At 35.6% G+C, this 13,722-nt stretch overlaps 1 protein-coding gene across 9 annotated transcripts in view; it reads right to left on the reverse strand.

Annotated features, from left to right (window-relative positions):
• Positions 1–13,722, reverse strand: part of HORMAD1 (HORMA domain containing 1) — a 90,067-nt gene that overhangs the window by 74,575 nt on the left and 1,770 nt on the right. For 2 of the 9 annotated variants that reach the window (XM_074188746.1, XM_074188741.1), the window contains exons 1-4: positions 3,565–3,649; positions 2,568–2,634; positions 1,637–1,781; positions 145–208 (exon numbers count right to left, since the gene is read on the reverse strand). In XM_074188746.1, coding sequence (XP_074044847.1) covers positions 145–208; positions 1,637–1,781; positions 2,568–2,600 — 242 coding nt within the window. In that variant the 5' untranslated portion in view covers positions 2,601–2,634; positions 3,565–3,649. Of the gene's footprint in view, positions 1–144; positions 209–1,636; positions 1,782–2,567; positions 2,635–3,548; positions 3,650–13,025; positions 13,453–13,722 lie in introns of those variants that run through there. The other 7 variants (XM_074188745.1, XM_074188742.1, XM_074188744.1 and 4 more) reach the window with 7 other exon arrangements.

Here is a 13,722-nt window from a genome sequence, read left to right on the forward strand (position 1 = left end):
AAGAGATTTGAAACAACATTATAAGATTGTAAGGGCTGAAGGGGGGATCACTGAAATTCAGTTAACTGCATAGCTTAAACAAAGTCAGTCACAGATTCTTGTGATTTAAGGGAAAGCTATCCTTTTAGGTACTCCTATGCTTACCATTTCACTAACTGAGTGGCTCCAGGACAGTTTTTGTCTTCTCTCAGAATTTTGACACAAAGATCTAAGCATAAAAATATAGTGAAGATGATAATGCTATTTTGCTTCTTGGAAAAAACAACAACAGTAAAAACCTAGAAATAATAATGAAATTCTATTTATTAAATACAAAAGATGGAATGAAATTATAAATTCTTTAGCTATCTGCCAATAGTTTTTTTTCAGTTGTGTTTGACTCTTTATGACCCCCTTTTGGGCTTTGCCATTTTGTTTAAGTGTAAATGCTAGGTAGAAAGCAAATTGGTTTTTTTTTGGGGGGGGGGTAAGGCAGGGGGGTTAAGTGACTTGCCCATGGTCATACAGCTAAGTAATTATTATATGTCTGAGACCAAATTTGAACTCAGGTCTTCCTGACTCCATGTCACCTAGCTGCCCTGAAAGCAAATTGTTAAATTCTGTGCCTTTCTGTAGTAGACTACATCATGAGCTATGACGACTTTGTTATTCTGAGAAAAAACATTTTTTGTAATATTTCTTATTATTCACTCTGAGAAATAACCCAGAGAAAAGTCTTCCCTTATACCACACCTTAAATTGATAAGAACCACTTGTGTACTCTGTCTCTTAGCTATCCCTGGGGAGGAACCCACAAGGACAGGAAAACAGAGGCAGGAATCCATCATGATAACAAACTATTAGCTCTTTCTTTTCCAAAATGAGTTTTGTAATCTTTGAATAACCTGACATAATCCTCTTTACCATGCCTAAAGCCAAACCCTACACCTCTCCCAGCATGTAAGCTATCCCCTGTACCTCTATATAAATCCTAGTTCCCACCCCCCCTCCCCCAAGTGCTTATCCATTAAGGGAGAAAGCTTGCATTCAATAACCTTACACCTGTAAAATAAAACTTATCAGTCCCTTATCACCCTGAGTGAAATTCTTTCACTACTCAAACTCTAGCTCATCACTGGAGCTCCAAACTATATCAGTTTCCTTCTCCAGCTCATTTTATAGATGAAGAAACTGAGACAAACAAGGTTGAGTTGGGCAAGGTCACCAGCTAGTAAGTGTATGAGACATTTGAACTGTTGCTGACCCCAGACCCAGTGCTCTAGCTATCTTTTCACCTAGTTGCCCCATTTCAGGGTTAAATTTACATTCTTGTCGAATTTCCAGTTAATAAAGATTACTATTTATAGATTTTAAAAAAGAAAAAATGTGAGCATATTGTATTAATAACACTATTACAATATGGTATGAGGATTATTGTGCAATCTTAAAAAAATTAGAAAAAACCATTTTTATCATTTTCATCCAAGTATTTGCTAAAAATCCATCTGGAAAATATATTGTTTCAAAGGATCAAGAAATCAAGATTTCTTAAACTTTAAAAATCAAAATCTCAATAAATCAAAAGTAAATTAGAATTTTAAAACAGAAAAAATAATATGACAGCCTTTAAAAAGGCTATTCATAAAAATTATATTACCCTCTAAATATCTTGTTCCATAGGCACATTCTGGAAATATTCCTCTTAAGTAGGTTATGCAGGATACAGAAACAGCTAAGAGCCTCTTCACAAATACCAAGGATTGTTGCTCATTTGAAATCTTATTGGGAAATATCACTGCACTCTAAAATTTAAGAATTAAAAGATATTCCAATAATCATTCATTAAAAAAATGAAGTTGACAAAAGCAATGCAATAACAATTTTGTATAAATTTAACTACTTCCCCCTACTAATCTTTAAAGTGGCTAAGGGCCCTGGAAAGGAGGAGGTCCCAGATTATAATACATGTTTTGGGAGATCCTGTGCTAATAAGGGAGGGAGGCTTTTTGTAATTGAAACTTATAACACTGAATACCAGTCATCTAACATTAAGTTATTGATAGCAGAGAAATTGTATGCAAGTATAAAATACTTATGACTAGTACCAGGTCATTTTCTTTTTTTTTTTGTCATTGTCTAGATAAAAGTCACAGATAGCTTCTTCAACACCTAGAACAACAAACAACACTTAGAATATAACCACTGATCTAAATGTCTTTATGGGAAGATATTTTATTTTCTCCTTTTCTGAAGCTTATATTCCTTTAAAGTCATTGAGCAACTTTCAGGAAGACCTAGTAGAGAATGAACTTGGAACTAACAACTTTAGCAAAATTTCCCAAAATTTTTATTAAATGCAGTTTTAATGTATTCTCAACATGTCAGGCACTTGCCAACTGATGAGTATTTCTTGGGAGAACAGAATTTATTTTATAATAAAAGGCCCAAACATAAAAATGTCATTGTAATTATTTTTTTAAATGTAAAAAATTCATTATAAAATAATTGGAACTCAGGGAACTCCACTAAGAGACTAATTAGTTCATTTCTGGTGGCAAAACATAATATTCATATAAACAAAATCATACCATAAATTTCCTCTGCATCTGAGCAGTGGCCATTTTTCCTCATAAAAAGTGTCCAATTTATTCCAACCTTGTGAAAAACAAAACAGAGCAAAACTTAACTTTTAATTCCAGAATTTCTTATCCTTACCATTTTAAAATCTCATCTTCATTACACAGTAGGCAAACATTTCTAATGATGAATACACAGAAACTTTCCATGTCCAAAGTTAAATAACTTTTAGAAAATCTTCCTTCCTATAATTTTCTCACTTTTTATTCTTACCTTTCATATCAAGATAAATCATATAGGGAAAAGACGCCAAATTTACCCTTTTGGTCAACTAAATGCATAAAAATTGATTTGTTAAAAAAACTAAAACTAGTAATACTGCCTGTTTCTTTTCTATGCATCCCTTTTTTTGTCTTCTTGTTGATGCAGAGGAAATTCAAGGCCAACTAGAAAGGCACCCATGTAACTATTTCCTAGAATCCCCTTTTTTCTCTCCCTAGTATTTCCTCTGTATCATTTACATTTCTGGCCAGAATAAATGCTACTCATAAAAATTATAATCCTATTACCCCTCAGGCACTCCCTGCCCCAAAACTCATTTCCTTTCCCATCATTTGTCTGCAATTTAAAACAACAGATTGTTAATCTCCCTTTACTGAAAATACTAGCACATGGTACTAAAGTTTACAGTAATTTTCTTAAAACCATCAAAGAGAAGCAAAACGGTGCATCTTTGAAGCATCCTGATTGTTTTAGCAAATCTTTTGTATTTCTTATAGCTTGTGGCCGTTTGGATCTCCTCAATTTGCCCTTTTTCTGGTCTGTGGCCTGGAGGCAACATTCTCCTGCAAAAAAACCCCCCAAAACAATCCCTTCCCTTGGTTTTTTTACATATTTGAACATTCTACCCATTCACAAAATGAATTAAGCAGGAAAGAATCGAAAGAATCAAAGTCAGTAACTGGAGGTTGGGGAAATAACAGGATAAATACATATTTTACGAGAAACCTGAGATGCCGACTCGAGGCGCTCGACGACCACTCTCGGGAGCTCCTGGGTTCTGCACACTGCGCACGTGCCAAATTTCGCCAGGCCCCGCCCCCAGCGGTTAACAGCCTGGGCGCGAGGACCCTGCGGACCAATCCCGAGGCTGCTCTTCCCGAAGCTTGCCGGGAAAACGCCCCATGGCGGCCCTCAGGCCTCGTGGGGCCCTGGGGGTGGGCGTGGCGCCCCCTGGAGCTCTCCCTTCGCTGCTGCAGCTCTTGCATTTCCCTTCTGCGGGCGTTGCCTTCGTGACCCGGAAGAGAACCGCCAAGGGGCCCTGCCTGACCGCCCCCCGCCTTAGGGCAGAGCAGGGCCCCAGCCCTGGAGCCTAACACTTTTTCTTCAAACAATTCATTTCCAGGCCTTTAACTTGAGACAGTCATCAGTGCTTATTTGGCAAGATAATAGATTTCCTAATCTGGCTTCCAGTATGAGGAAGATGACTCAAACACCTCTTTTTCTCCCTATGTGACTATATAATGTGATTTAAATCAGTCAATTTTAACTATTTCTTATAAAATGTAGGATTTTTCCAAAGGAAGGGCTCCCACGCTGAGGATCCTGTCTGCCTTAGTGTTTAGCATCCCTGCTGTGGGTGGCGCTTCCCACAAACCACTACATTCACTTTTTGTTACTATTTTTTAGGTTTTTGCAAGGCAATGGGGTTAAGTGGCTTGCCCAAGGCCACTCAGCTAGGTAATTAAGTGTCTGAGGCCGCATTTGAACTCGGGGACTCCTGACTCCAGGGATGGTGCTCTATCCACTGTACCACCTAGCTACCCCTACATTCACTTTTTAAACATTTCTCTTATATTTTTCCTTCCTCTCCCATGATTTCCTTTCTTTTCCCTTAGTCCTAAATCCTCATACAGAAAAGGACTAATAGGTAAACATGTTAAACACAATTGCACATGCACAAGGTTGAGGGCAGGGCAGAAAATTATGTAATTTATATTTATGTTTGTTGAAAAAGAGTGCTTAAAAAAAACAATGATAAGCATAAAATACATTTCTCAATAGGACATTCTGAAGAAATGTAGAAGAGAAACAAACTATTCTGCATCTGGACCAAGATGCTACCTTGGGTTTCATTTCCTCTCAGTTGCATAATAATGATACTGTCATGAGATTGGACATAAAATCCTAAAGACTGAAAAGCAAATGGAATCTGTATCCCAGACATGGATCAAACCTTTTGAGTACAAGAACTTCTGAAAAAATAGAAAGCAACTTGTCAGAAAATATGTTTCCCTTTACTGTAGCATATGCCAAATGCCATAATAAATTCCACATGAATGTATGATCTATATATAAAAGATCAAATTATTTAAATATTAAGGGAGAATAAAAAGTCGGACCTTTTAGACCTATGATTAGGCATTAAATACTCAGCTAAACAAGAGTCTATTAAAATAAAATAAAAATTTAGTAACATAAAATTGTAAAACTTTCCTTTGGACAAAATGAACAGAAATTATATAGAGTAAGAGAAAATTCACTTGAGAAAAAAAATCTTTGCATTAAATTTTTGTTTTTTAGGTTTTTGCAAGGCAAATGGAGTTAAGTGGCTTGCCCAAGGCCACACAGCTAGGTAATCATTAAGTGTCTGAGGTCAGATTTGAACTCAGGTACTCCTGACTCCAGGGCTGATTCTCTATCTATTGAGCAACCTAGCCGCCCTTGCATTAAATAATTCTGATAAAATTCTGATGCCAAGATATATGAAGAACTCTTTTCAAAAAGATATCTGAGTAAAAAGGATTATATATAGTATATGAAAAATATTCCTAGTCACTTAATAAAATAAAACTTAAAACCACACTGTTTCAACTCACAAATTGAAAATGTTCATAAAAGATAGAAGATTTTTGTTAGAGAATGTCTGGGAATACAGACATTACTCTCATCAATTGGTACCATTGGGAGGAAAAATGTAGAATTATATGAGAAGTCACTAAACTATTCAATCTTTTTAACCTATCAATCACATTTTTTTTTTAGGTTTTTGCAAGGCAAATGGAGTTAAGTGGTTTGCCCAAGGCCACACAGCTAGGTAATTATTAAGTGTCTGAGATCAGATTTGAACCCACTTACTCCTGACTCCAGGGCCAGTGCTTTATCCACTGTACCACCTAGCCACCTCAATCAATCACATAATTCTAAGAAAAAGGTATTCTATATATATGCCAAAAATATTGAGAGCATCACTGATCATTGTAGCAAAATCTAAAAAAAAGTGATTTGAGAAACAATTGGATAAACTGTGGCATGTGAATATAATGAAATACTTTTGTGCCAAAAGAACAACAAATATAAGAAATTTGAGAAAACTTGTGTGAAACTGATACTTAGTGAACGAAACAGAACTGAGGGACAACTAAACTGCCATTAAAAAGTAGCCAGAAATCAATCTTGGTCCTGGACAGGTGTAGGATTGCAGTTATAGAAGGTGGGGTGTGGAAGTATAAAAGAAAATGAGTAAAGTGTATGAAAACAAAAGATGGGAAAAAAGCAAGATGAGCAGAACCAGAAAAACATTGTACACTCTAACAGCAACATGGGGGTGATGATCAACCTTAATGGACTTGCTCATTCCATCAGTGCAACAATCAGGCACAATTTTGGGGTATCTGCAATGGAGAATACCATCTGTGGTCAGAGAAAGAATTGTGGAGTTTGAGCAAAGACCAAAGACTTACTTTTCATTTAAAATAAAAAGTTATCTTATTATATAATTTTGCTATCTCATACATTATTTTTCTTCCTTAAGGATGTGATTTCTCTCTCATCACATTCAACTTAGAGCAATGTATACATACCATGGAAACAATGTAAAGACTAATAGACTGTCTTCTGTGGGAGATGGGGGAGGGAAGCAAGATTAGGGCAAAAATTGTAAAATTCAAAATAAATAACTTTTAAAAAAATGGAAATAAAACTTAGAAATCATTGTCTTTCTCTATACCCAATCAGGAATTCCCCTCTACAAAGACCATGATAGATCATCTGAACTTTGTTTGAACTATTTCAGTGACAGAAACCCATTTAATTTTGATAATTTTAGTTGTTCTTGTTCTTCTTTCTCGTCTCCCTGTAACTTTCATCTGCTTTCTATTTTTTCAATTGATATTTTATTTTTCCAATTACATGTTATGAAAGTTTTTCCACATTCATCCACATGCATATGCATATTTTTAAGTTACATAATTTCCTTCCACCCTCCCTTCCCATCCCCTTCCCCTCAAAGGCAAACAGTCTGGTGAATATTGCACATACACAAATGTGTTAACATGTTTCCAGATTAGTCATTTTGGGTATGCGGAATTAGGATTAAGGGAAAAGAAAGAAAACCAGGAGACAGAAAAAAATACATAAGAAAAAAATTTTAAAAGCAAATATAGTGTTCATTCAGTTTTGTTTTGTTTTGTTTGTCTTCCTCTGAATGGGGATAGGAATGTCCATAGTCCCTGTCCTAGGGTAATCCTAGCTCTCTGAACTGCTGAGAGCAGCTGCTTCCATTAAGGCTGAACAACTCACAGTGCTGTGGTGAATATGTACAATGTTCTCCTGGTTCAGCTTCCTTTGCTCAGCATTAGATTCTATAATTCATTCCATGCTTCTCTAGAGTCTGACCATTTATGGTTTCTTATAGAACAATCATATTCTGTAACATTCATATACTGTAACATTCCCCAATTGATAGGCATCCCCTCAATGTCCAATTCTGTGCCACTACAAAAAGAGCTGCTATGAATATTTTGGAACATGTTTCATCTGCTTTCTAGTTCTAACCTCTGCAATTAGACAGGTTACATCTAATGCCTATTCCAGATGACAGTTCTTCAAATATTCATAGGCAGTGTGAAAAGTCCTTTGACTTTTCCTTTTGGGTACCTGGGTCCTACCTTAGTTCAAAGGTCTTCGTGACACCAAATGGACACAACCAGTGTGTTCAATAATGAGAGTTCAACCAGGAGAGATGCATAACAGGTTTTATTAACAGTACACTACATCTCTGCCTTTGCAAGCAGAAAGTCCTTGTGCAAACATCTGGGTCTCATGTTTTCTCAAGAGAACTTCATGGCCAGCATTCTAAACTTTAACCCTTTACAGCAGTGATCATTCTTTTACTAAGTCTATGCTTCTGCAAGCTAACATTGTGTTAACTGAAGAAATAAGTATATATGCAAGTGAACATTTATTCATATTTATCTATTTAATTAAATCTAATAATATATTTAGTTCCAGCAATATTAGACCAAGTGAGTTATTCTCTTTCCTCTCTTTTTTTTAAGGTTTTTGCAAGGTAATGGGGTTAAGTGGCTTGCCCAAGGCCACACAGTTAGATAATTATTAAGTGTCTGAGGCCGGATTTGAACTCAGGTACTCCTGACTCCAGGGCCAGTGCTCTATCCACTGTGCCACCTAATCTCCCCTTCTTTTGTCTTCTATTAAAAATTATCTGTTATAATTTACAAAGTATTTTCTTTACAACGATCATATGAGGTAGGCCCATCTTATAGAGGCCAGAACCAAGTGAGAGGCTGTGACTTTCTAAGGATCTTAACAACTGATAAGTGACAGATTTAGGATTTGAATTCAGATCTTTCCTACTACCCTTTCCAACTTTCTTTTCCATGATTATGACTTGCAAGCATCAGTGATTTTTTCTTTATATACTTATCTAACTATAGCTCTGAGTGTCAGCCTAGAGCAAACAATGATTATAAAAAGAATTATAAATAAAAGTTTTTCTCATGTTTTTTCAATAAATGACACAGAAAGGGGAAGTATATTTATAGTTTTCCAAGAAAAATTGTGTTTCAATTTGCTATTCCATTGGATACAGTCAGAATTACTAATAGAACTTAAAAACATCATGAGATCCATAAATCACAGAATTGCAGGGTGACACTTTCAGTTAAAAGTTAATTTTCAGTTAAATATATGCATATATTTACAAATAATATAAATTTATAAATATAAAAATATAAATTATAAATTATGTAGGTTTAGAAATAGATGTATGTATAAAATAATATACATATCTGATAAAACCATATTGAATTTCCAATTAATTTTCAATTAATGAGTGCTTCCAATAAGATCAGGGGTGAAACAAGGATGCTTGTTACCACAACTGTTTTTCAATATTGAATTAGAAATTCTAGCTTTAGCAGTAAGAGAAGAAAAAGAAATTGAAGGAATTAGAACAGATCAATGAGGAAACAAAACTCACTCTTTTGCAGATGCTATAATGGTATATTTAGAGAAGAAAGTTAACTTAAAAATGTACTTGAACTAATTAAAAATTTTAACAAAGTTGCAGGATAAAAAATAAATCCATATAAATCACCAGCACTTCTATATGTTACCAACAAAGCCCAGCTGCAAGAGATAGAAGCAGAAATAAATTGAATCAATTAAAATAATTGAAGACAATATAAAATACTTGGAAGTCTACCTGCCAAGAGAAACCCCAAAACTATATGAACACAATTCAAAACACTTCATACACATAAATTCAGATCTAAACAATTGGAAAAAATGTCAATTACTTAGGAATAGACAGAACTATTATAAAAATGACAATTCTACTTAAATTAAATTACTTATGCAGTGCCATGCCAATCAAATTACCAAAAAATATTACATAGAGCTAGAAAAAATAGTAACAAAATTCATCCAGAGAAGCAAAAGATCAATAATATCAAAGGAATTAGTGAGAAAAAAAATGCAAAGGATTGGGGTCTGGCTGTAGCAGATCTAAAATTACATTATAAAGTGGCAGTCATCAAAACTGGTACTGTAAAAAAAGAGTAGTGGATCAGTGCAATAGATTAGTTTCAACAAAAACAAGTTAAATAAGTATAATAATCTACTCTTTGATAAATCCAAAGATTCCAATTTCTGGGCTAAGAACTCACTATTTGGCAAAAACTGCTGGGAAAAAAACTGGAAAATAGTATGACAGAAACTAGGCATAGACCAGCATCTTACACTCTATACCAAGATAAGGTTGAAATGGGTACAGGATTTGGACATAAAGGGTGATACCATGAATTAATTAAGAGAATAAGGATTATCTTATCCTGTCAAATCTATGGTGAGGGGAGGAATTTATGACCAAGCAAGAGATAAAGAAACCATAAAATGCAAAATGGATAATTTTGACTACATTAAAAGGTTTTACACAAATAAAACCAAATCAACCAAGAAAAGAAGGAAAGCAAAATGCTGGGAAATATTTTTTACAGCTGTTGCTTCTGATGAAGTATTATTTCTAAAAATATAGAGAGTACTGAGTAAAATTTATAAGCAATCAAGTGTTTCCCAATTGATAAACAATCAAAGGCTATGAACGGGCAGTTTTCAGATGGAGAAATTAAAACTATCTATAGTCATATGAAAAAATACTCTAAATCATTATTAGAGAATGAAAATTAAAACAACTCTTGAGACACTACCCCATACCGAGAGACTGGCCAATATGACAAAAAAGGAAAATGATCAGTGTTGAGAGGGGATGTGGGAAAACTGGTACACTAATGCACTGTTGGTGGAGTTGTGAATTGATCCAACCTTTCTGGAGATCAATTTGGGCCTATGTCCAAAGTGCAATAAAACTGTGCATACCTTTTGAATGCAACAATGCCAGAGGTCGTAAAAAAAAGGGAGGGGGAAGACACATGTGTACAAAAATATTTATAAGAGCTCTCTTTGTAGTAGCAGAGAATTGCAAAGTGAGGAGATACCTTTTGATTGGGGAATGGTTTAACAAATTGTGGAAAATGAATGTGATGGAGCACTATTGTTTTGTAAGAAATCATAACATCAGAAAAACATGGGAAGACTTACATGAACTGATGCTGAGTGAAATGAGCAGAGCCAAGAGAACATTACACACATTAACAGCAACATTTTATGATAATCATCTATGTTCTTAGCTCTTCTCAGCAGCACAATGAGAAAGGATATCTTAATGCAGACCAAAGGATACTATTTTCACTTTAAAAAATGGTTTTTTTATGTTTTTTCTTCTCCTGGGTTTTTTCCCTTTTGTTCTGATTCTTTCAGCACATGACTGCTATTTAACATAGTGAATATGAATAAACTATACTAGATTACTCAATGTCAGGGGGATGGGGGAGGGAAGGAATGGAAGGAGAAAAATGTGGAATTCAAAATCTTACAAAAAATGAATATTGTTGGTTAGTTGATTCTTGGTTGCATTTTGAGCTCTTTTGCCTTCTGGAATATTATATTCCAAGCCCTACAAGCTTTTAATGTAGTTGCTGCTAAGTCCTGGGTGATCCTGACTGCAGCTCCATGATATTTGAATTGTGTCCTTTTGGCTGCTTGTAATATTTTCTCTTTGACTTGGGAGTTCTGGAACTTGGCTATAATATTCCTAGGGGTTGTTATTTTGGGATCTCTTTCTCGGGGTGATCAGTGGATTCTCTCCATTTCTATTTTGCCTTCTGCTTCTAGAATATCAGGGCAATTTCCCTGTAGTAACTCTTTGAAAATGATGTCAAGGCTCTTTTCCTGATCATGACTTTCAGGTATTCCAGTAATTTTTAAATGATCTTTCCTAAATCTGTTTTCCATATCAGTTGTTTTTTCAATGAAATGTTTCACATTTTCTTCTAATTTTTCATTCTTTTGGTTTTGAAGTATTGTGTCCTGGTTTCTCATAAAATCAGCAGCCTCTCAGTTCCATTCTTTGTCTGAAGGATTTGTTTTCCTCAGAGAGCTTTCTTATCTCTTTTTCCATCTGGCCAATTCTACTTTTTAAAGCATTTTTCTCCTCAATAACTTTTTGAACTGTTTTATCCATTTGACCTATGCTGGTTTTTAACATGTTATTTTCTTCAGCATTTTTTTGGATCTCCTTGACTAAGCTGCTGACTTCTTTTTCATGTTTTTCCTGCATCTCTCTCATTTCTTTTCCCAGTTTTTCTTCTATCTCCCTCACTTGATTTTCAAAGTCTTTTTTGAGTCCTGTCATAGCCTGAGCCCAATTTCTGTTTTTCTTGGAGTCTTTAGATACAGGAGCTTAGACTTCATCTTCATATTGAGTGTTTTGATCCTTCTTGGGATCATAGGCAAAGTATTTCTCAATGGTGTTCCTTTTTCTCTGCTTACTCATTTCTCCACCCTGTGCCTGGTTTTGGGGTGCTTCCTGAGCTTTTGAGTATTATTGGGACACTCCCCCCCCACAAGGATTTCCGTGTGTGAGTCTCTGTCCTCCCTCCTGGTCTGTGAATAACCATAAGTGCACCCTCTGTCAGGGGGCTGAAGTGGGGAAGGCCCTGATGTTCTATGGGGGTCCTAGACTGCAATCAGGATCTGAATGTGGTCAGAACCCCAGAGTCCTGTTCCAGGGCCAGAGGACAGAAGGTATGACATATTCTTAATGGCAGCTAGGTGATGTAGTGGATAAAAAACCAGACAAAGAATCAGGAAGACTTGAGTTCAAATCTGGTCTCAGATACTAGACACTTAGTAGCTGTGTGATCTTATAATTTCGATTGCCTCAGTTCCAGGGTCATCTCCACTTATCCTGATTCATATCTGGCCACTGTACTCAGTTGGCTCCAGAAGAAAAAAATGAGGCTGGTAACTTAACACAACACCCCCTCACTCAAATCCAATTTATGTCTATGTCATGGCATCCCCTCCCTGATGTCTAGGTCTTTTTTGAAAACAAAGGACAAACATAATTCTCGATGAAGCCAAGATTAATATTAATATTAATAAGTATATACCATTGAATTTTTCCCAGATCAGAAAATCATAATGACTGCCCTGTCCAATCTATACCTCAAAAAAAAAAAAGACCTACTGTATTAGGGTTGTGAAGTTTGGGAGTCAACTACACTTACTTATAACCCATGTGAGGTTGTCTTCCCTTAGCCAGCTACTTAAAAGTTAATTTAACAGTTACCATATTCATTCTCTTAATCCTGAGTTCCAGGGTAATTCTTGAGTAGGTTTGGATAGAGATAGGGACTGGATCTACAGTTTTATTGGAATGGGAACTCCTAGGTGAGGAAATTCCCTTCACCAAAAAAATCAGCACTTTGTCTGCAATTTAAAGACTTTGATAGGTTAGGTAACTTTCCTGGGGGGTCACACAGAAGGATCCAGTAGACTGGCTCTCTATCCACTATGCCATTCAATGCTTGGATATTTCCTTATTATTTACTAAAATGAAAACAACTTTATCTTTCCCCACCAAACCTCCCTATCATTGTCAAAAAAGTACCATCATCTTCCTGGTCATCCAGACTTACTACCTCTATATCATTTTTAACTCTTTAGTCTCACCCCACATACAATCATAACCTGTATACCTTTTCATCATCTTTTATCTCTCTTTCTATCCCCAAAATCTCCATTGTAATTCATCCCTTCCTTACCTCGCAACCAAACTGTTGCAATTTTCTTCTAAGAGTTTTCCCTATCTCAAGTCTTTCTTCTCTCCAAGTCAGTTGTCAAAATGATTTTCTTAAAGCATAAATATATGTTACCATCTTACTCAGTAGACATCTTACTCAGAATCAACTATGAAAGTCCCGTTTGGTATTTAAAGCCCTTCATAAGCTGACCTCTTCCTGCCCCTTCAGTATATTTATGAATGTGTTCCTCTAATACATACTTTATAATCCAGCTAGATAAATAGTGATAATTAAGCACTATGCTAAATGCTTTATAAATGTTGTTCCTTTTGATTCTCAAAACAACCTTGGGAGATAGGTGCTATTATAATTTCCATTTTACAGTTAAGGAAACTACAGCAGATAAGTAATAAAGTGATTTTCCTAGGGTCACACAGCTAATATTGAGGCTAGATTTGGACTCAGGTTTTCCTGACTCCAAGTCCAATTCTCTAGTTTCTGTACCACCTAGACTTTCACTGACTTTCCCTCATGCCTGGATTGCTCTTCCCTCCATATCTCCATCTCTTAGCTCCCCTTCAAGTCTCAATTCAAATTCTTGATCTCTTCAGATGATAATGACCTCCCCTCTGAGATTTGAGGTACACATGTGTTTGCCTAATATGTTATGTGTAGCTTCCCTCATTAGAGTATGAGTGCATTATGAGGGTTTAATAAT

Source organism: Macrotis lagotis, chromosome 5 (assembly GCF_037893015.1).
Source record: "Macrotis lagotis isolate mMagLag1 chromosome 5, bilby.v1.9.chrom.fasta, whole genome shotgun sequence".
NCBI classification, from domain to species: domain Eukaryota; kingdom Metazoa; phylum Chordata; class Mammalia; order Peramelemorphia; family Peramelidae; genus Macrotis; species Macrotis lagotis.